Below are 23,963 nucleotides of genomic sequence, written 5' to 3' on the forward strand. Positions count from 1 at the left end.
GTACCCTACTGATTCATCGCTAATTATGTACTCAGGCGCCTGGGGCCAGTGGGAGCGATGGCCCTCCCAGCTTTCCGTGCCAAACTCCCAGACTGGCTCAGCCCACGTCTCTGATGAGAACTGACAGCGACCGATCGAGGCCAAACTAAAAACATGGCAACCTTTGGCCCATTAGCTCTTTGCGTCCTGGCTCCTAAAATCTCTCTGCTCTTTTTTCACTCCCACACTCAAAGTAAGAGCCCGTCACCTCCTGGGTCTGAATATAAATTAATGGCTATGTAACAAAGAAGCACTGCGGCCTAGTAGAGCAAGGGCCTGGGAGTCAGATGGATCTGGGTTCTAATTCTGGCTCTGCCACTTGTCTGCTGTGTGACCTTGGGCACTTCATGTCTCTGGGCCTCAGTTGCCTCATCTTTAAAATGGAGATGAAAACTCTGAGTCCCATGTGGGACAAGGATTGTGTCCAACCTGATTTCTTTGTGTACACCGCAGTGCTTAGTACAATGCCTGGTACATAGTAAGCACTAAACAAATACCAAAAATCTTATTGTTATTACTTCTCCGTGCCTCAGTTTCCTAAACCTTCTGACTCCCAGGCCCTTGCTCTAGCAAGCAAGTGGGGGAACGGGGATTGGAACCCTGGTCTTCTGACTCCCAGGCCCTGGATCTTTCCAGTAGGCAACCTTGAGTCAACTCCATCCCCTCTTACCCAGTCCTCCATCCCCGCCCCCCTCTGCCACTCACACATTCCTCAACCAGGTTTGGGGGCGGAGTGGCCGCAAGTGGTACCTACATGAAGGTGAACTTGGTGGTGACCGGATCCACCAGGCCGCTTCCCCACGTGCTGTCCAGAAGGTGCCATTTTCCTTGGAGGTAAACGGCGTTCCAGGCGTGGTCGAATTCCCCCGAGAAGTTCTGTCCCGGCCGGTAACCGTAACCTTTGGAGTAGCCGGCCACCGTCATGCACTGCACTCCGCCAATCCTGGGGGGCAAACGAAGCGTTAGTGAACAGCAGCACTTCCCCAGCCGGTTGGCGCAACCCTCTGGATTCTCTCAGCCCAGGGCAGTCCTCAATTGCCAGAGACGGGGAGGAATTGGCTGGAAATGGCAGAAGCGGTGACACATGCAAGATCATAATCGATTGAGCCATGTGCTTTGACTAGTTTTTCTTTGTAATTTTCTTTTTTCTCCAAGAGGCTTGATTTCAGTTTTCGGGGACATTTTGCTCCATTCTCTCCCTTTAGTTTCTGTACATCTCTCTCTCTCTCTCTCTTTCTGTCTCTCCTGCTCTCTCTCACTTTCTAATAATAATAATAATGATAATCATGGCATTTCTTAAGTGTTTATTATATGTCAAGGAGTTTCATTTCACTGGGGTATTTTTTTCTGCGCTTACCATGTGCCAAGCACTGTGTTAACACCGGAATGGATGCAATATAATCAGATGAGACACAATTCCTGTCCTTCACAGGGTTCACCATCTAAGGCTGGGAGGGAGAACGGGGATCTTACCGTGATTTTACAGGTGAGGGTAAACTGAGACAGCAAAAAGGTGACTTGCCCAAGGTCAAACAGCAGGAAGAGTGGCAGAGGCGGTTTCTCTCGTCACTGACGTCTGGTCCACATCATAGCTCTCCTTCGCTCTCCATGTCCGATGGACAATTATTCAGCCCCACTTCAAAGCCTTTTTGAAGGAATATCTCCTCCAAAAGCCCTTTCCTGATTAAACCCTCATTTCCTCTTCTGCCACTCCCTTTTGTGACCCCGATTTGCACCCTTTATTCACCCCTCCCTCAACCTCACAGAACTTACGTGGGTAACCATAATTCGTTTATTTACATTAATATCCATCTTCCCCTCCAGACTGTAAGCTCATTGAGTGGACAGGAAAGTGTCTGTCAACTCTGTTAGATTGCGCTCTTCCAAACACTTAAAATCAATGCTTAGAGCAGTGCCTGGCACATAGTAAGTGCTTAACAAATACCATAATTATTATTATTACAGTGTTCTGCACCTAGGATGCGCTCAATAAATATGATTGATTGATTGATGAGGCTTTTAACGTTGGCGTGTTGGGAATGTTTTGCAGAGGCAGGGAGCCATCTTCTGACACCAAGTACCTAGTGCCTTGAGTCACATTGGCATGGAAATAAAGAGTAGGTTGAACAAGAATAGGTAGAATAGACAACCCTGCTTTACTCCATTAATAATGATAGGGAAAGGAACAGACACACCCAATACACACTAAAGGAACAAACTGACTGTAAGTTTCTCGTGGGCAGGGAATCTGTCTACCGACACTGTTATATTATACTTTCCCAAGGGCTTAGTACAGTTCTCTACCCGCAATAAGCACTCAATAAATGTGATTGATCGAATGATCGAATCTGAAGAACGTGATAAAGTAGGTGATGGTATTTGTTAAGCGCTTACTATGTGACAGGCACTGATCTAAGCAATGGGGTAGATACATGGTAAACAGGTGGTCCCACATGGGGCTCACAGTCTTAATCCCCATTTTCCAGATGAGGGAACTGAGGCACAGAGAAGTTAAGTGACTTCCCAAAGTCACACAGCTGACAAGCGGCGGAGCCGGAATTAGAACCCATGACCTCTGACTCCCGGGCCTGTGCTTTTTCCACTAAGCCACATTCCTTCTCTAAACTTACCGGGGAAGCTAAACTTGGGCGTAGATTGCCAGAGTGTCTTCATGGAGGGCAATGCTTTTTAGCAGCTGGTCTAAGATCAGTTAATCAATCATATTTATCGAGCACTTTGGGAAGTATCTTGGGAAAATACCCTAGAGCTAGTAGACATGAGCCCTCCTCTCGTGGAGCTGATTTTGTCCAGGATACGGCCAGAATTGGAGATCCAAAGAGATGCAGTCAGCTCTCCCACTTCTATTCTTGAAGACGGGTGGTGTCTTGGAGATTTTGGGCATCTCTTCATTGCTGCAATTATTTGAAACCTTAGCCAAACATCCCTCCCTGCTTGCACACCAAGTATACTATCAGATCCAGGAGTCTTTACTATTCTGCAGTTCTAGCATAATTGTGACTTCATTAGGTAGATTAACCTCTAGACTGTAAGCTTGTTGTGGGCAGGAAATGTGTTGCTAAGTGTTGTATTCTCCCAAGCGCTTAGTTCAGGGCTTTTCACACAGTAAGCACTCAATAAATACGATTGAATGAATGAATCAATATTTAATAGATGCTCATGGGGCAAAGATTAACTACCCTTGAGAAGCAGCATGGTGTAGTGGATAGAGCAAGGGCCTGGGAGTCTGCCACTAGTCTGCTGTGTGACCTTGGGCAAGTCACTTCAGTTCTCTGTACCTCAATAACCTCATTTGTACCTCAACCTCATTGAGAATGTGAACCCCACATAGGATAGGGACGGTGTCCAACCTGATTTGCTTGTATCCAGGGCTTAGTACAGTGTGTGGCACACAATAAGCATTTAATAGATACCACAATTATTATTATTACTTCAATAATAACGTTGGTATTTGTTAAGTGCTTACTATGTGCCGAGCACTGTTCTAAGCGCTGGGGTAGACACAGGGGAATCAGGTTGTCCCACGTGGGGCTCACAGTCTTAATCCCCATTTGACAGATGAGGGAACTGAGGCACAGAGAAGTGAAGTGACTTGCCCACAGTCACAAAGCCGGCAAGTGGCAGAGCGGGGGTTCGAACCCATGACCTCTGACTCCAAAGCCCGTGCTCTTTCCAGTGAGCCACGCTGCTTCCAAGCCACTTCACTTCTCAGTGCCTCTGTTCCCTCTTCTGTAAAATGGCGATTAAGACTGTGAACCCCATATAGGAACTGTGGTCAATCTGATGATCTTGTATTTATTATCAGGTGCCTTCGAGTCATTTCTAATTCAAAGCGACTCTATGGATATACTTTCTTCAGAAAGTTCTGTCTTCTGCCATAATCTGTAACCTCTCTAATGGTTCTTCCGTTATCGTTGTTATGGTCTCTATTCCATCTAGCTGCTGGTCTGCTTCTTCCGCGCTTTCCCTGGGTTTTTCCTACATTAGTGTCTTCTCCAGAGAATTAGTCCTCCTGATTTTGTGTCCAAAATATGCTAATCTCAATCCAGTCATTTGGCCTTCCAAAAACCATTTTAGCTTAATTTGCTCCAAAATCCATTTGTGTTTCGGGCAGTCCATGGTATTCACAAAAGCCTTCTCCAACATAACATTTCAAAAGAATCGATGTTTTTTCTCTCCTGTTTTTTTACTGTCCAGCTTTTGGACCCATTCATTCTCACTGGAAACACCAAAGAATTCACAATTGGTATTTTTGTGGCAATTGTTACATCAGCACACTTCATGACTTTTTCCAGGCTTTTCATAACGAGTCTTCCTAACATTAATCTTAGGCATATTTCTTAACTACTAGATCCTTTATTATTGACTATTGATCCCAGGAGACAAAAAATGCCAACTATTTCAATCTTCTCTCCATCCACTACAAATGTGTTAAAACTACCCCAACACTTAGTAGAATGCCTGGCATATAATAAGTACTTAACAGATATCACTAAGAAAAAAATAAAAAGGTACTCCACCATCTGGCCCAACCTTTCTTTTTTGCTCAATTCACATGCTTCTCCCCATTTTACTGTCTTCATTTTTACCACACCAACCTTCTAGCTGAATCTTGCTCTTGACTCTCCCTCCTCTGTCCCCTTGCTTAAACAGTTCTCCCGGCTTGGAACTTTCTCCTGTCCCGTATCATTCAGACCACAGCTCTCCCTGCATTACAAACCTTCTAAAATCCCAACAAACCTTCCCTATTAAATCTCCCGGCATCCTGAGCCAATCAATTAATCAAAGGTATTAACTGAGTGCTTGCTTTGTGCAGAGCTAACAATCAATCAATCGGTGGCATTTATTGAACGCTATGTGCAGAGCACTGAACTAAGTGCTCTGGAGAGTATGATGTAACAGAATGTCCCCTGCCCATAATGAGCTTACATTCTAGGCATACCTTCAGCCATTTTTGCACTTATGAATTTTTTCACACTGTACTTAGCACTCATGCATATAGAGACACTCAGTTTATTTATTTTGACAGGGTTGTTATTCCCCATTAGAGTGAAAACTCCTGGAATGTATCATTTCATTATTCTGTCCTCAAGTGTGAAGTGCAATTTAATTATTACGGTTAATTATCATGGAACTCGTTAGTCACCTACTATGTGCCAAGCACTGTTCTAAATGCTGGGGTAGATACAAGTTAATCAGGATGGACATAGTCCCTATCTCACATAATAATAATAATGTTGGTATTTGTTAAGTGCTTACGATATGCGGAGCACTGTTCTAAGCGCTGGGGGAGATACAGGGTAATCAGGTTGTCCCACGTGAGTCTCACAGTCTTAATCCCCATTTTACAGATGAGGGAACTGAGGCACAGAGAAGTTAAGTGACTTGCCCACAGTCACGCAGCTGACAAATGGCAGAGCCCATGACCTCTGACTCCCAAGCCCATGCTCTTTCCACTGAGACACACAGTCTAGTTAGGAGAGAGTAGGATTTTAGCCTCATTTTACAGATGGGGTAAATGAGATACAGAAAAGTTCAGCAACTTGCCCAAGATCATGCAGTAGACAAATAATAATAATAATGTTGGTATTTGTTAAGCGCTTACTATGTGCAGAGCACTGTTCTAAGCGCTGGGGTAGATACAGGGGAATCAGGTTGTCCCACGTGAGGCTCACGGTTAATCTCCATTTTACAGATGAGGTAACTGAGGCACAGAGAAGTGAAGTGACTTGCCCACAGTCACACAGCTGACAAGTGACAGAGCTGGGAGTCGAACCCATGACCTCTGACTCCGAAGCCCAGGCTCTTTCCACTGAGCCACGCTGCTTCCCCTCTACAAATGGTAGAGCTGAGATAAAAACCCAGGTCCTCTGATTCCCAGGCCTGTGCTCTTTACACTAGGCTGTGCTGCATTGTCTTTTTTTTATGGTATTTGTTAAGCACCTACTATGTGCTAGTCACTGATCTAAGAGCTGTCCTTTTTGATCAGTAAATGCTTGTCTTGTCTTATGCTGTCGTCGTCTCCGACCCACAGCGACTCCAGGGACACATCTCTCCCAGAATGCCCCACTCTCCATCTGAAATCTTTCTGGTAGTATATCCTACTATCTCTCAAAACAACATAAAGTATGTCCTGAGCACTTATTCTGCAGAGATAACTGCCCTATTCATTTGGGAGAGTACATTAGAGTTAATACTGACTATTAACTCCCCGCCGTTAAGGAGCTTACAGTTTAGTGGACTGAAGTGTTATTACCATTAGTTGAAGATTCCCTCTTTGTCTCTTGTAAGGAGAGCATCCATTCATTTATTCAGTTGTATTTATTGAGCACTTACTGTGTGCAGAACACTGTACTAAGTGCTTGGAAAGTACAATATGGCAACAGATAGAGACAATCCCTACTCAACAATGGCTCACAGTCTAGAAGGGGGAGACAGACAACAAAACAAAACAAGTAGACGGGTATCAATAGCATCGATATAAATAAATAGAATTACATATTCAGATCTATGACAGCTGCCACTTGTCAGCTGTGTGACTGTGGGCAAGTCACTTCACTTCTCTGTGCCTCAGCGACCTCATCTGTAAAATGGGGATTAAGACGGTGAGCCCCACGTGGGACAACTTGATTCCCCTGTGTCTACCCCAGCGCTTAGAACAGTGGTCTGCACATAGTAAGCGCTTAACAAATACCAACATTATTATTATCAGCAATAAAACAAACAGAATAATAAATATGTGCATATATACACAAGTGCTGCGGGGTAGGGGGTGGTAGAGCAGAGTCTAATATATAGTGTTGTTCTGCTCCGGAAGGTGTCATGGTGTGTATGGGAGCGAAAAGCCCGAGACACAGCTCACAATTAGGTGCATGTGGAGAAACCTTCCCCTCTCAGGGTCGCACCTGGAGAGTTTCCAGGCCTCTACCAGTCTCGGCTACGGGAGGGAGAGTCAAGCAGAGGCCTGTCCGTTCCATTCCTAGCTTGGGCAGTGGCTAGCGATTGGAAGGCCATCGGCTACCGGTCAAAACTCACCCGTGCTGGGCAGCAGCGGCGTGGGAGAGAGTCGAGGGCGGAGACTCGAGTTTACTGTGTGGAAGGAGGCAAGGGTAAACCACTTCCGTATTTTAACCAAGGAAACTCTACGGATACATTACGAGAACGATTGCAGATGGAGAGCGGGGCGTTCTGGAAGAGATGTGTCCGTAGTGTCTCTACGGGTCGGAAACGAGTCGGCATAAGGCAAGACAAGAGACGCCTTGGCTCTGAGACAGCCTCTTGGAGTCCTATTGGTCTTAAAAAACCTCTTTAATATAATTATTGCTATTTTTCTGTTGATAATCCAATAGAATTAAATCTTGAAGGAGCCTAAAGCAATCTATGGTTATTTTTTTTAATCTAAGGAGGCATTTTGGTAGAAAGCTTATTTGTTATTATTCTTTGGATTATTAGTTGTCTTTCTCCAGCCATAACTACCGAGAGGCAGGTTTTGCCAGAGAGAGTGGAGGCTTCTCTGGGCTCAACAGTTCTAGAGCCATATAAATGTCTGTGATATTTAAAATCATATGGATGATGAAAGCGGTAACCAAGACACCCGCCCTTCAAACGCAAAGTAACTATCTTCAGGGTAGCTGAAGCTAATCTAAGTTCCTTTCGGCACTTTTGGGACCAAGCTATTTTGCTGAAATGACAGGAGACCTTATTGCTATTAGTAGTAGCACAGCTTTAAATGACAGCGTTGTTCCACATCAAGAATTTTCTGGATCAGAGGATAATGGGGCCGGAATCTAATATGTGATATAGAGAACTCCCGGATGGTGTATATAGAATCAGAACGGGACCCGCTAGTCATAAATATCATGAATTTATTAAAAGTCACACTAGAAAAACTTGATAGCTTTAGGTGATAGAGTAACATTATCGGGTGAAGGGAATGCAATGAAAGCTGAATCAAAATGGAAGGAGGCTGGAAGAAACTGAGCAAGACGAGGCAGAGGCAATTAAGATTGCCAGTAATAAGAGGCAAAGCAGAATGAGTTACAGCTTGACACCAGGGCATAAGAAAAGATTGAAACTAGCATTTCTGGAGGGCGAGGACTAGCACAAAACACACTTATTATCTGATAAGGAAGATGAGGAAATGAATAACGTTGCAAAAATATCTGAATTCTCGACCAGTTTGCTTCATTAAATCAGACTTCAACGAGAAAGATGTAGGTAGGCAGTAGGAACTATTAGGAAATAACAATAGCCATGGCAAAACAACTCTAGATAAGAGACCACTTGGACAAATGAACATAGATAAATCAGCTGGTCTGGATCATACATCCTAGGTTATTACGGGAATTAGTTAATGAATTTACAAAAGGGCTGACCATTTTTTAAAGTCAAGAAGAATTAAGGAGACAAGGAGAGGACTGGGCGAGAATAAAGTAGCACGGATCTTTGAAGGAATATAAAGAGAATCATCCAACTGTAAAATAACAGAATTTGCTCTGACCGTAATTTAGAGATCTAAAATGCATTTATGCGCATGTCTTTAAACTGTGCTGTGTCCCCCTACCCAGAATGTATTTTAATGTCTGCCCCCTGCTAGATTGTATACTCCTTGAAGGTGGGCATCATGGCTACTTTTCCTATTATAGTTTCCCAAATGTTTAATACAGTGTTCTGTAGAGTAAGCGCTCAGTAACTACTACTGATTGACTGACGAGTCTTTGCTAAATCCACTGTCCAGGCATAAAATACTGCATTTCCTGAATTGGACTAAACCTGATTGTGTTGTAGTGAAGGAAAAGACTGAGCCAAAGTAGACAGAATGAAAAACACCCACCACAAAAACAGTAGAAAGCACTGAAGCATGCAGGTGAATGGCTTATCTCTTAGATCTAACGGTCTTCTACCTTTCCGTTGCTTTTGAAATGAGGAATTTCTCAAAGACAGTCTCTCTGGCCATTTTCCTGGTCCTCTTTCTTGCCTCACTCTTCAAGGGAGCTCAAACACTCACATGATTTCTATGAACTCCACTAAGTAGAGCAATCAAATTCACATATCCACATATCTCTTACTTGACAATCTTGTATGCTCAGGTCTGCTGTAACATATTTTCACCGAATGTTTTGACTAGAACACTGGAAGGGAGTTAGGGATCATTTATCCAACAATTTTCTCTTTTCTTCTCTTGCCTTCAGGCTATTTCCAACCGGATGGAAGGAGAACTCCTTAAACCAAATGTACAAAATGAAACTCAGCTTCCCTTTTGTCCTCTTCCTAACTTTTCTTTTAGGGAAGAAGCTTTGCCTAGAGGATAGAGCACAAGCCGGGGAGTCAGAAGGACCCGGTTTCTAATCCCAGCTCCACCACTTATCTGTTGTGTGACTTTGGGCAAGTCACTTCACTTCTCTGTGCCTCAGTTGCCTCATTTCTATAATGGGGATTATGACTATCCATCATTTATTGAGTGCTTACTATGTACAAAGCACTGTACTAAGCACTTGGGAGAGTACAGAATAACAAAATTAGCAGACACATTCCTTGCCCGTCACGAGCTTACAGTCTAGAAGGTGATGATAATGAGGTTGATACCCACGGTTATGGGTTTCAGAGGTGGGGAGGTTAGTGGTGTAATGGGAGTCAGATAATAATAATAATGAAATTTGTTAAGCATTTACTATATGCCAAGCACTCTTCTAAGCTCTGGGGTAAATACAAGGTAATCAGGTTACCCCTCATGGGGCTTACAGTCTTAATGCCCATTTTACAGATGAGGTAACTGAGGCACAGAGACGTTAAGTGGTTTGCCCAAGGTCACACAGCTCCTAAGTGTGCAGAGCTGGGATTAGAACCCATGACCTCTAACTCCCAAGACTGTGCTCTTTCCACTAAGCCACGCTATCAAATGGAGCAGTTGGAAGTAATGTGGCCTAGTGGAAAGAGCACAAACCTGGGAATCAGAAGATGTGGGCTCCAATCCCTGCTCTACCATTTGCTTGCTGTTCAATTTTGAACAAGGCACTTCTTTGTGCCTCAGCTTCTTCGTCTGTAAAATGATGATTTGATGTGTGTTCTCCCTCCCTTAAACTGTGAGCCCTATGTGGGACAAGGACTGTGACCTGACTGTATTAATAATGATTATATTTGTTAAGCTTACTATGCAGCAAGTACTGTGCTACGTGCTGAGCACTGTTCTCAGCGCTGAGCGCTGCTCTAAGCACTGAACTGTATCTACGACTGTGAGTCCCATGTGGGACGGGGACTTGGTCCAACCTGATTAGTTTGCATCTACTCTAGCATTTAGAACACAGCTTGACACATAATAGAAACTTAACAAATACTACTACTATTAATATTATTATGATTATTTTCTATCCCAGTTGTCCACACCTCAATCCTCCCTGACCCATAAGCCCACCAAAGCTGACTCATTTTGGGTATCTTTCATTTTTGTCACACATTCAATCTGTCTGCAAGATGTGTGAAGTCTTTTTCAGTGATATAATAATAATAATGATAATGATGGTATTTGTTAAGCGTTTATCATGTGCCAAGCACTGTTCTAAGTACTGGGGTAGAGACAAGGTAATCAGGTTGTCACAGATGGGGCTCACGGTCATCAATCCCCATTTTACAGATGAGGCCCAGGGAAGTGAAATGACTTGTCCAAGATCACACAGCAGACATGCATGACCTTCTGAGTCCCAGGCCCAGGCTCTTTCCACTAAACCATGCTGCTTCTCAATGGATGATCCGTTCCATCTGAAGCGGTGTAGCCTGGTGGAAAGAGCATGGGCCAGGGAATCAGAGGCTCTGGATTCTAAACCCAGCTCCTCACTGGTCTGTTGTGTGACCTTAGGCACGTCACTTAGCTTCTCTGTACCTCAGTTCCCTCATCTGCAAAATGGGGATTCAATACCTGTTCTTCCTCCTATTTAGACCGTGAGCTCCATATGCGATCTGACGATCTTGTTCCAACCCCGGTATTTAGTCGGGTGCTTGCTACATAGTAAACGCTTAACAAAAAACACAGTTATTATTATTACCTGTTCCACTTTTACCAGTACAACTCTAGTACAATCTCTGATCACCTCTAAGCTGTTCGACCTTTCGTCAGGCCCCTTCTTGGCCTTTCTACTTCAGGTCTCTCCCCGCTCCAGCCTGACATATAGTCCGACATAGCAGTCGTCATAATACTGAGTGCACAGAGTGGCATGCTCTGTACTAAGTATGTATCGTTTTCCTCAAATACAGAGGCCAGGGATGAGGTCTGGAAACTTCTTCTATATATCCCCCAGTATCTGCACACAACAGGTGCTCAAAACACTCTTTGGAGGATGATGTGGAGGATGATGACTCATTTAAAATGTGAAAACTTGGCTGGGTGCTAAATGTGACTGTCCCTATGTTACATAAGCTTCTACACTTCCAGGGTGAAAGCAGGAGTTTCAAAGCCCAAAAGAGACCCAACTTGAAAGACACACAAAGGGCATCCAAAAAAATTAAAAGTAAAATAGACTGGGCAGTGTCATTTTATCATACGGGAAGGAAAAACTAGCAACAGTTGGCAGTAAAAAAGCCAGAGACTTTAATTTTCTTTTTACCAGAAAGAATCTTATCCCAAAAAAGTCATGAGCCATCAAAATTCCAGAATGTGTGACCATATGGGATGGGAGGGTAGAAAGTCAACCTGGGACAGGGAAAGATCTGGTTGGAGCTGTTTGAAACAGCTGGCTATTTTCAAACCAGCAGGCTCAGATGACATGCACGTTGAAATAAGTAAGGAATTGGCTGAGTTAGTGCAGGGCCATTAGCTAATATTTCTGAGCACTTCCATGGTACAAGCGAAATCCCGTAGAGATGGGAAAACAGTAAACAGTGTGACTCTCTTGAACTCAAGGGAAATAGTTCATCTGAGAGTCTAGAAAGATTTTGGAATCGATCATCTGATGAAACGTAAAGCCCAAGAAGAGAAGCAGCATGGCCTAGCGGCTAGAGCACGGGACTGGGAGGCAAAAGATCATGGGTTCTAAGCCTGCGTCCTCCATTTGTCTGCTGTGTGACCTCGGGCAAATCACTTCCCTCATCTGTAAAATAGGAATTGCGACTGTGCGCCCCACATGGTTCAGGGACTGTGTCCAACTCCATTTGCTTGCATCCACCTCAGCGCTTAGTACAGTGCCTGGCACATAGTAAGTGCTTAACAAATACCATCATTATCAGCAGCATGGCTCAGTGGAAAGAGCCGGGGCTCGGGATTCAAGGGTCATGGGTTCGAATCCCGGCTCTGCCACTTGTCAGCTGTGTGACTGTGGGCAAGTCACTTCACCTCTCTGGGCCTCAGTTACCTCATCTGTAAAATGGGGATTAAGACTGTGAGCATCACGTGGGACAACCTGATTACCCTGTATGCCCCAGCACTTAGAACAGTGCTCTGCACATAGTAAGCGCTTAACAAATACCAACATTATTATCAACCACATAGCACTGCTCTGGACATGGCACTGCCCAGGACAAATCGCAGCAGAGCAATGGCAGAGAGGCGGACTCAGTTTCCATAATGTGCAAGTTGGTCAACCAGAGCAGAGGACATTATTATTACTATAATGATTATCAGTTCGGTATTTGACAGTATACAGAAATGTTGTGAGGAGTGTCCAAAGAGTAATAATTGCCACTATTACTATTATCACCCTACTATTATACTATTTCCCCTATAACTAACCGTTGGTATTGGGTGGAAAGATTTTTGAGGTACCCCCGTCAGCTCCGTCTTTAATCTCCTTCTGGGCTGCATGGACAGATTCCCCCCTCCTCCAGTGGTCCCCCTCTTTCTCCTCCTTCCCTCCGAAGTGACTCGCACGGTTCTGTCCACCCTCTCCCCCCTTCCCCACTGTTCTTTCTGTTGCTCATTCCTCCTTCTTCCCTTCTAGACTGCAAGCTCATTGCGGGCAGGGAATGCGTCTACCAGCTCTGCTGTATTGTCGGAGAAGCAGCGTGGCTCAGTGGAAAGAGCCCGGGCTTGGGAGTCAGAGGTCATGGGTTCGAATCCCCGGCTCTGCCGCTTGCCAGCTGTGTGACTTTGGGCAGGTCACTTAACTTCTCTGTGCCTCGGTTACCTCATCTGTAAAATGGGGAATTAAGACTGTGAGCCCCAGGTGGAACAACCTGATCACCTTGTATCCCCCCAGCGCTTAGAACAGTGCTTTGCACATAGTAAGCTCTTAGCAAATACCACCATTATTATTATTATTACTCTCACAAGTGCTCAGTACAGGGCTGTGCACAGGGTAATTGCTCAATAAATACCATTGATGATGATGTTGATGATTATGATGATGATGACGCCTGTCTCCCCCCTGTAGACTGTGAGCTCCTTACGGGCAGAGATCATAACTACCAACTCCATTGTATTCTCCCTAATGGTTCATTCATTCATTCAATAGTATTTATTAAGCACTTACTATGTGCAGAGCACTGTACTAAGTGCTTGGAATGTACAATTTGGCAACAAATAGAGACAATCCCTGCCCAATGACGGGCTTGCGGTCTAATCGGGGGAGACAGACGGACAAAACGAGACAATATAATCATGATAGATAGAATCAAGGGGATGTACACCTCATTAACAAAATAAATAGGGTAATTAAAATATATACAAATGAGCACAGTGCTGAGGGGAGGGGAAGGGAGAGGGGGAGGAGCAGAGGGAAAGGGGGCTTAGCTGAGGAGAGGTGAAGGGGGAAAGGGGGAGGGAGCAGAGGGCGGAGGGGGAGCTGAGAGGGAGGAGAGGGAGCAGAGAGAAAAGGGAAGCTCAGTCTGGGAAGGCCTTTTGGACGAGGTGAGCTCTCAGTAGGGCTTTGAAGAGGGGAAGAGAGTTAGTACAGTGCTCTGCAGACAGTAAGTGCTCAATAAATACCATTGATTGATTGATTGACTGATAATTGGAGGTAGGTTCAGCAGTGTCCTCTAGGGTCCCTCAGTCGGGGTCTAAGACCTCCAGAATGATTCCCAGTGCTTAGGACAGTGCCTGGTACATAGTAAGTGCTTAACAGATACCATAATTATTCTTTTTATGAGTGATGCTGAATTGTTTTCTTGTAGTACTCTCTGGTTCTGCCAAGCAAGCCTGCTTACCTTTCCCAGTGCACAACTCCTACACTGCATCAACTGTTTACATTTCTTAGAGTTGATTCTTTGCCCCATTCTCTACCAAACAAACCAGTCTCTAGTCTCTCCATCCAAATCATCCACCAGTTAACCACACCAAGTCATTCTGGTTGTCACTGGCCCTTAGGAATCTCTCTCTGCCAATTACATTTACATTCATTCAATCATATTTATTGAGCACTTACTGTGTGCAGAACACTGTGCTAAGTGCTTAGCACTGTACTGTGTTTACATCACAGGTGCCCTGACTTCTTATATTCTAGAACAGTATATATATATTATTATATATAGAACAGTCCTCTGCACATAGTAAGCGCTTAACAAATACCAACATTATTATTATATTCTCTCTGTTGACTATTTTTTAACCACATATGTTTAATGACTCAGAAAACATTTCTGTTTTCTATTAGCATCTTGGAAGGATAAAAAGCACATCTGCGTCGTCGTTCTCTGCTTGCTGTCTTTCCCAGCTCCATGTCTCACACCCTCACCTCCTCATCCATAATCAATCAATCTAATTTTCTGAGAACTTTCTGTGTTCAAAGCAATGTACTAAGCACTGAGGAAAGTACAGTATAAGAGAGTTGGCAAATATATTTCCTTCCCAAGCAGATCTTTCGATCTAGAGGGGGAGACAGACATCTAAATACATTTTAGCTATGTACGTAAGTGATTGGGGTGGAAGATGAAGAGAATGAAGGGTACAAATTCAAGGGCAAGGGTGACACAGAAGGAGGGGAGGGGAAATGAGGACTTAGTTGGGGAAGCCCTCTTGGAGGTGATGTGATTTTAATAAGGCTTTGAAGGTGGAGAGAATGATCATCTGCCAGATATGAAGAGGGAAGTTGTTCCAGGCGAGAGGCAGGATGTGGGCAAGGGGTTGGCTGGGAGATAGATGAGATTGAGGTATGGTGAGTAAGTTGGTGTTAGAGGAATGAAATGAACGTACTGGGTCGTAGTAGGAAATCAGTGAGGTACAATAGAAGAGGGCTAGATGATTGAGTGTTTTAAATCGTATTCATTAAATCATTCAATCATATTTATTGAGCGCTTACTGTGTACAAAGCACTGTAGTAAGTACTTGGGAGACTACAATATAACAACAAACAGACACATTCCTACCCACAATGAACTCATGGTAAGGAGTTTTTGTTTGATAAGGACTTGGATTAGCAACCATTTGGCGGTTCTTGAGGAGTGGGGAAATACAAACTGAATGGTTTCATAGAAAAATGTGTGATGTGGAAAGCAGCGTGGCCAAGTGGATAGAGCTCAAGCCTGGGAGTCAGAAGGACCTGGATTCTAATCCTGGCTTCACCATGTTGTCTGCTGTGTGACCATGGGCAAGTCACTTTACTTCTCTGAGCCCGTTACCTCAGCTGTAAAATGGAGATTGAGACTGTGAGCCCCATGTGGGACATCGACTGTGTCCAATCTGATTATTTTGTATCTACCATGGCACTCAGTACAGTGTCTGGCACATAGTAAGTGCTTAACAAATACTATTAAAAAATAGTATGGACGGAGTGAGGAAAGACAGGAGGCAGAGAGGTCATAATAAGACTAGTGCAGTAGTCAAGATGGGGTAGAATAAGTGTGTGGATCAATGCAGTAGCAGCACGGATGGAGAGGAAAGAGAGGATTTCAGCATTGTAGTGAACGCAGAACTGACAGTATTTGGTGACACTGAATATGTGGGTTGAATGAGAGAGGCAAATCGAGCATAATACCAAAGTTATGGGCTTGTGAGACAGGGCAGATAGTGGTGCCGTCTACACCAGTGGGAAAATCATGGGGAGAACAGGGTTTGGATGGAAACATGAAAAGTTCTGTTTTAGACGCGTTAAGTTTGAGGGGTCAGTGGGACATCCAGGTAAAGATGTCCTAAAGGCAGGAGAAAATATCATATCACAGAGAAGCTGAGAGATCAGGACTGGAGATGTAGATCTGGGAATCATCTATGTAGAGATGATAATCGAAGCCATGGGAACAAAATGAGTTCTCCAAGGGAGTGGGCGTAGATGGAGAATAAATGGGGATCCAGAACTGAGCTCTGATGGGCCGAGAGGCACATGAGGAGCCTGTGAAAGAGACTGAGAATCAACGGCCAGAAAGATAGGAGGAGAATTAAGAGAGGATAATAACAGTGAAGCTAAGGTTAGATCATGTTTGTTTCCAGGAGAATAGGGTAGTCCACAGGGTCAGAGGCAGTTGAGATGTCGAGAAGGATTAGTATGGAGCTGAGGCCGTTGGATTTGGCAAGAAGGAGATCATTTATGAGCTTTGAGTGAAGGTGAAGGATGCGGAAGCTAAACTGGAGGCCATCAAAGGGAGAATTCAAGGAGAGAAAGTGGAGGCAGGAAGTCTTCCCATGCCCCTGCTCCCCCCTTCCTGCCTTGGTCCAAAGCTTCCCATTGGCTCTTTGCTCCCCGCCTCACTCTCCTACCTCCAGGAGCTCCCCCAGGCTCCCGATATCCCCCCAGAATTGTGAGACAGGGCAGATAGTGTCTCATGGATAGTCCCCCCAGTCCCTGATGCATCCCTAAATTCATCCCTGGTCTCCGTGTCCCTGTTCCTCTCCCTCTGATGCTCAAGCTACGCTCCCGTGCTCCCCCAGACTCCAGTGCTTCCTCAGACTCTTCTGCTTTCCCTCCGGGCACTCCCTGACTGGAAAATGTCTAAGCATTTTCAAGGACATTTCTATGTCATCCTATGATTTGCTCATGCCGCTTTTGTCAGATGCTTTTTTATGTTGAGGTCGATCCTGTCTGCTCCCTTAGCGTGTGAGTCAAACGCTCTGTAAAGTGCTCTGAACACAGTAAGCACTCAATAAAGACGATTAACTGACAGACTGACTCAAAGGCAGGAACCGTGGATTGCTGTTCCTGTGTAAATCATCCCAGGTCTCCGAAGAGTGCTCTACCAACAGCAGAGGCGTGGCTCAGTGGAAAGAGCACGGGCTTTGGAGTCAGAGGTCATGGGTTCGAATCCCGGCTCTGCCACTTGTCACCTGTGTGACTGTGGGCAAGTCACTTCACTTCTCTGGGCCTCAGTTACCTCATCTGTAAAATGGGGATTAAGACTGTGAGCCCCACGTGGGACGACCTGATTCCCCTGTGTCTACCCCAGCGCTTAGAACAGCGCTCTGCACACAGTAAGCGCTTGACAAATACCAACATTATTATTATTGTTAGGGGTAAGTGAGGCGAATCGAAAACCTCCTTGTTAAATTGACGAATGCCACCATAGTGTTCAAGTTGAGGAACTGGTGTCTCATAAGGCAGGGAAAAACCGGCTGTTTCCTAGGGCGACGACAAATAATTAAGGTGCCTAAACCTCCCACTGTCTCTAGACTGTGAGCTTGTTGTGGGCAGGGAATGCGTCTACTATATTGTTACACTGTACTCTTCCAAGCGCTCTGCAGTGCTCTGCATGTGGTATATGCATAATAAATATGATCAGCCAACTGACTGACTCTCCCTTCCCCCGGCACGGATTCCAAGTGAGGAAAGGAGTACTGAGGCAGGAAATCGTTGTTTTGTTCATAGTGGATAGTTTGAGTGGTCCACGTTGTATGGTTGTAAAGAAGTGTGGGTTGAGACGCACAGAAAGATGTTGCAGCATGGAGGGGTTTTTCCGTAGGACAGAGGCCCGAGAAGACACAGTATTTTCTCTTTAGGACTGCTGAAGCAGCTCGGCTTAGTGGAACGAGTTTGGGAGTCAGAGGACGTGGGTTCTAATCCCGACTTCATCAGCTGTGTGACTTTGGACAAGTCACTTCTCTGGGCTTCAGTGACCTCATCAGTAAAATGGGGATTAAAATCGTGAGCCCCACGTGGGACAACCTGATTACTTGGTATCTACCCCAGCGCTTAGAACAGTGCTTGGCATATAGTGAGTGCTTAACAAATGCCATTATTATCATTATTATGTAGGATGGCAGAGAATTGGGCAAGAGCCGAGGGCCAGCAACAGAGCTGGGATAAGGGAACGGAGAGGAAAAGTTCAGGAATTGGATTCTTTAGGCAAGATGGGAGACAGATCAAGCAGGAAGGATGAGAAGGTGACCGGGGGCACAGGTAAGACCGGGCCAGGGAGCCTGGGGATAAATGACGCAGAGAGCTCTGTCACCAGTCTCGTTGATCAATTCTTTCCAGACGACTTCCTTGTCTAGTTCCTCATTTCCTGTGTTCTAATCCTGCCTCCACCCCTTGTCTGCTGTGTGACCTTGGGCAAGTCACTTAACTTCTCTGTGTCTGAGTTACCTCATCTGTAAAATGGGGATTAAGACTGTGAGCCCCATGTGGGACGGGGACAGTGCCCAACCCGATTTGCCTGTACCCAACTCAGCGCTTAGTACGGTGCCTGATTCAGAGTAAGTGCTTAACAAACACCACAATTATTATTATTATTATGATGTCACCTTCCTCCATAAGTCTCCTCTGTTATGTCATCCTCTTTCCATAGGGCCCTTGTGCTAGGTCAACCTTATTCTGTAGGTCTCCTGTGTTATGTCACCCTTCTCCACATTTCTTTATAGGTTCCCTCTGCTACGTCACCCTCCTTCTATAGGTCTCCTGGGCTGTCACCCTTCCTCTGTAGGTTTCCTGTGCTATTGTCACCCTCCCTCTGTAGGTCAGTCCTGAAGATTTTCCAAACGTGGAGGGCAGTTTGGGCCTGGCTCAGCTTCAGGGCAGGGTGGTCCTTCCAGACCAGAGATTTTTATTCTTTTCCTGAGTCCGAAAGCCTGACCCACATTTTTGGCATTAGCACTCCACTTTGTTCAGCCCTCTTCCCCATAGAAAAATTGCCTGTTCTCAACTAACCTCCACCCAGGAGGTTCCAAAATTCATCCCCATCCGATTGGCTGAATTAGGTCCACCCTGCTAATTTAGGTCCCTTAACAACAGTCTCCAATCCAGACTCCCCCAGGAGTGTCACGATGGCCATTTAATGAAAGGTGCTAGCGTCCATTTTTACTCAAAGGGCAAACATTGTTATTAAACCTGTGTGCTGGAGTGGGTGGATGATCCTAAAACCGCTTTCTGCTGAGTTTGCTGGAAGCTGAATTCCTACAAGCAGCATGGCAGAGTGGCTAGAGCACGGGCCTAGGAGTCAGAAAGTCGTGGGTTCTAATCCCGGCTCTGCCACGCGTCTGCTGTGTAACTTGAGCAAGTCACTTCACTTCTCCATGCCTCAGTTTCCTCACCTGTAAAATAGGGATTAAGACTGCGAGCCCCCTGGGGGACAGGGACTATATCCAAAGCAATTTGCTTGTATCCACCTTGGCATTTAGTGCAGTGCCTGGCACACAGTAAGCACTTAAAAGATACCACAATTATTATTATTATTACTATTATTATTAATCATTCACCTTTTCCTACTGCCAACCCTTTCCAGACAGAAGACCTTTATATATTTATCTATATAGTTTCTATATTTGTACTTTTTTGTATTTATATTAAAGTTCGTCTCCCCCTCTAGACTGTAAGCTCATTGTGCACAGTGACTGTGTCTGTTTACTTTTATATTGTACTCCCCCAAGGGCTTAGTACAGTGCTCTGTGCATGGTAAGTGTTCAATAAATACAACTGACTGATTGACTTTTTGTTTCCACACGGGGACTCCTGGACAGAAACCGAGAACGGTTTTTCACGCAAGTCCACATCTGTATGTAGATACGTTTCTCTAGTTCCCAAACCCGCCACTCCTTTAACCTTCAGCTACGCCGAGACCCGGAGTAGACGGAGCAAAAGGAAGCCTTTTCTAATTAAATTATCTCCGAGCCATCATCTGCCATTATGTTAATGCAACATGAAGTTCGGCAGATGGCACCAGGTAAGAGATGCTGGAAGGAAAAATGAGAAAGAGATTGACCTTCCGTGGTTTCCTTTGGATCCTAAAGCCAAGTTGGCAGACTGGATTCTTGGGGACCCGACCGGGTGGCAGACGGCGCGGGACGGTCATTGCCTTCAGCGGGGACTCGAGCTCGCTAAAGCCGGCTCCCCGAGTTGTGTTCTCGTACCTGCACATTTTCTCAAAGAGCTCGGCATAGCCGTCGCAGTCGCTCTTCTTGTTTTGCAGAATGTCGGTGAGAGCGTAGGACTGCCTATCTTTCTCCTGGGCCCCCGTGATGTCGTACTCTGAACACGAGCGGAGAAGAAAATAGTTACAAAGGAATGCTAGATTCGAAGCCAAATTTCCCAAATGTCCCGGGTAAGTGAAATTCCATTTCTCTTAGGCTCCAGGACCTCTCGTTTTCTTAGGTGAGCAAAGTCGTCCACAGTTGGCGTGCACTGAGTAATGGAACTCATCATTAGCCTCGTGGAAAGAACCCAGGCCTGGGAATCAGAAGACCTGGGTTCTAAGCCCGGTTATCCAGCTTACCTGCTGTGTGACCTTGGGCAAGTCACTGCAATTCTCTGGGCCTCAGCTTCCTCATCTTTAAGATGGGGATCCACTACTCATTCTCCCTCCTACTTGGACTGTGAGCCCCACTGGGACTGGAACTCTTTCCAACCCAATTACCTCATGTGAAATGTTGGTATTTGTTAAGCGCTTACTATGTGCAGAGCACTGTTCTAAGCGCTGGGGGAGATATAGGGTAATCAGGTCGTCCCACGTGAGGCTCACAGTTAATCCCCATTTTACAGATGAGGTAACTGAGGTCCAGAGAAGTGAAGTGACTCGCCCACAGTCACACAGCTGACAAGTGGCAGAGCCGGGAGTCAAACTCATGAACTCTGACTCCGAAGCCCGGGCTCTTTACATTGAGCCACGCTGCTTCCAGTGCTTAGAACAGTGCTTGGCACATAGTTTGGCACACAGTAAGTGCTTAGCTACCACAGTTATTACTACCTTAAGTGCAATGGGCTGTAAAAGTTGCTTGAGGAGATTCAATAGAAGGGTGGGACAGCTCTTTTTTATGGCATTTGTTAACCACTTACAATGTGCCAGGCAGTGTTCTAAGCGCTGGGATAGACAGAAGCTAATCTGCTGGGACTCAGTCCCACATGGGACTCAAAGTCTTAATGCCCATTTTACAGATGAGGTAACCGTGGCTCAGAGAAGTTAAGTGACTTGCCCAAGGTCACACAAAAGACAAGTGGCAGAGCCGGGCTTAATACCAAGGTCCTTCTGACTCGCAGGCCCGTGCCCTATCCATCCATCCATCCATCCATCCATCCATCCATCCATCCATCCATCCAATCATATTTATTGAGCGTTTACTGTGTGCAGAGCACTGAACTATGCCCTTGGGAGAGTACACTATCATAATAAAAGACATATTCCCTGATTAGCTTGGCTCAGTGGAAAGAGCATGGGCTTTGGAGTCAGAGGTCATGGGTTCGAATCCCAGCTCCGCCACTTGTCAGCTGTGTGACTGTGGGCAAGTCACTTAACTTCTCTGTGCCTCAGTTCCCTCATCTGTAAAATGGGGATTAAGACTGTGAGCCCCACGTGGGACAACCTGATTCCCTTGTGTCTACCCCAGCGCTTAGAACAGTGCTCTGCACGTAGTAAGCGCTTAACAAATACCAACATTATTATTATTATTATCTACCCCAGCATTTAATACAGTGCCGGGCACACTGTAAGCGCTTAACAAATACCATAAGAAACCCATGCGTGCAAAAAACTTTCTTTGCAATTCAGTGAGCTCGCAAGGTGTAGGTTGGCTTGCTTGCTTTCAATCAACCAGTGATATTTATTGGGCACTTATTGTGGAGAGATCACAGTCTTTCTTCTAGTGGAGTTCTCGCTGGCAGTTAGCTGCCCAGCTGAAAAGAAGATTTGAGCTGAGGAATGCTAAGCAGCTCTTACTTATCCACTAGGCCACGCTGCTTCTCAATCCACTTCCTGTCCAATGGCCTGGGACGGTGTGGCTCCTTTATCTTCAAAATCTGCCGGCCATCGGACGTGGCTCTGACTGAGGTTCGGGCTAGGCCAGGTCAGGAGAAATGTCAATGCATGATCCAACTAGACAGTCTGCCTAGGACTAATAATAGTAATGATAATTGCTATTGTTTCTGTTTGTCTCCCCAATTAGACTTTAAGCCCATCAGTGGGCAGGGACTGTCTCTATCTGTTGCCGAATTGTCCATTCCAAGCGCTTAGTACAGTGTTCTGCACATAGTAAGCGCTCAATAAATACTATTGAATGAATGAATGAATAATTATTCTGCTTTATTTATTATTTATTATTGATTTCTTGCTATTGTTTTTGTCTGTCTCTCCCGATTAGACTGTAAGCCCGTCAGCGGGCAGGGTCTGTCTCTATCTGTTGCCGATTTGTACATTCCAAGCACTTAGTACAGTGCTCTGCACATAGTAAGCGCTCAATAAATACTATTGAATGAATGAATGAATAATTTGGATATTTCTTTAGCGCTTGCTATGCGTTAAGCATCATCCAAAGCACTGGGGTAGATAGTCAATACAAGCAGAAGAGATACAGCCTGGTAATAATAAATGTGGTTATTCTTAAGTACTCTGGGCCAGACACTGTGCTAAGCCTTGGGGTAGGTTCAAGATAATAATAGTAATGATAACTGTGATATCTGTTAAGCATTTGCTATGTGTTAAGCATTATCTAAAGCCCTGGGGTAGATGAAATCAATCTAAGCAGATCAGACACAGCCTGGTAATAATAATTGTGGTTATTCTTAAGTGCTTACTATGGGCCAAGCACTGTGCTAATCTTTGGGGTAGGTTCAAGATAATCAGGCCAGACACAGTCCCTGTCTCACACAGGGCTCAGTCTAAGAAGGAGGGAGAACAGGTATCTTAAACCCATTTTTTACAGATGAGGAAACTGAGGCACGGAGAAGTTAAGTGACTCGTCTGAGGTCAGCAGGCCTAGAAGAAAATGAGGACACTCGGCCTCACCCTCCCATTTCCATCTGTCTGGAGTTGTGAAGAACTGGATTAGGCCCCACCACGAAGGGGATCCAACAGTCAGGCTGGGCTTGGCTGCTTTTTTGCAGCTCTGGACAAAGATGGAGGCAGGAGGGAGTGAAGGGAAGGAAGATGGAGAGGAGGAGGAGAGGGAGAGATGTAAAATGGGTGGATGAGGTGTTGAGATGGGGATTGTCTCTGGATTTCAGTTCTCTGTGCTGTCCCCTGACCACGAATGGAATAATTGAGGTCTGCCTGTTCACCCATCCACTGAGCGACCAAATACCAGTGGTTGCCCTGGTCAGGAAAATGCAGGGACTCCTGCCATAATAATCATTATGGTATTTATGAAGCTCCTACTATGTGCCTGGCACTTTACTAAGCGCTGGGATGAATACAAACAAATCCTGTTGGACATGGTCTCTGTCCCACATGGGGCTTACAGTCATTCAATTCATTCAGCAATATTTATTGAGCGCTTACTGTGTGCAGAGCATTGTACTAAGCACTTGGAAAGTACAGTTCAGCAACAGAGTCAATCCCTACCCAACAACGGGCTGACATTTCTAGAAGGGGGGAGACTCTGGGTTTGCCACGTGTCTGCTATGTGACCTTGGGCAAGTCATTTCAGTTCCCTGTGCCTCAGTAACCTCATGTGTCAAATGGGGAATAAGACTGTGAGCCCCACGTGGGACGAGGACTGTGTCCAACCCTCGATCCCTATTTTATAGATGAGGTAACTGAGGCCCAGAGAAGTCAAGTGACTTCCTCAAGGTTAGACAACAGACAAGTGGCGGAGCCGGGATTAGAACCCATGACCTCATGACTTCCAGGCCCGTGCT

At 45.3% G+C, this 23,963-nt stretch overlaps 1 protein-coding gene and 1 non-coding gene across 2 annotated transcripts in view; one reads left to right on the plus strand and one right to left on the minus strand.

Moving 5' to 3' along the window:
• Positions 1-23,963, minus strand: part of KY (kyphoscoliosis peptidase) — an 83,089-nt gene that overhangs the window by 15,761 nt on the left and 43,365 nt on the right. Inside the window, exons 8-9 of the mRNA XM_029068731.1 lie at positions 20,249-20,366; positions 794-982 (exon numbers count right to left, since the gene is read on the minus strand). Coding sequence (XP_028924564.1) covers positions 794-982; positions 20,249-20,366 — 307 coding nt within the window. The remainder of the gene's footprint in view (positions 1-793; positions 983-20,248; positions 20,367-23,963) is intronic.
• Positions 6,945-7,082, plus strand: LOC114817727. The gene has a single exon (XR_003765589.1). It is a non-coding gene; the product is annotated as a small nucleolar RNA SNORA7 (small nucleolar RNA).

Source organism: Ornithorhynchus anatinus, chromosome 1 (genome assembly GCF_004115215.2).
Source record: "Ornithorhynchus anatinus isolate Pmale09 chromosome 1, mOrnAna1.pri.v4, whole genome shotgun sequence".
Taxonomy (NCBI): domain Eukaryota; kingdom Metazoa; phylum Chordata; class Mammalia; order Monotremata; family Ornithorhynchidae; genus Ornithorhynchus; species Ornithorhynchus anatinus.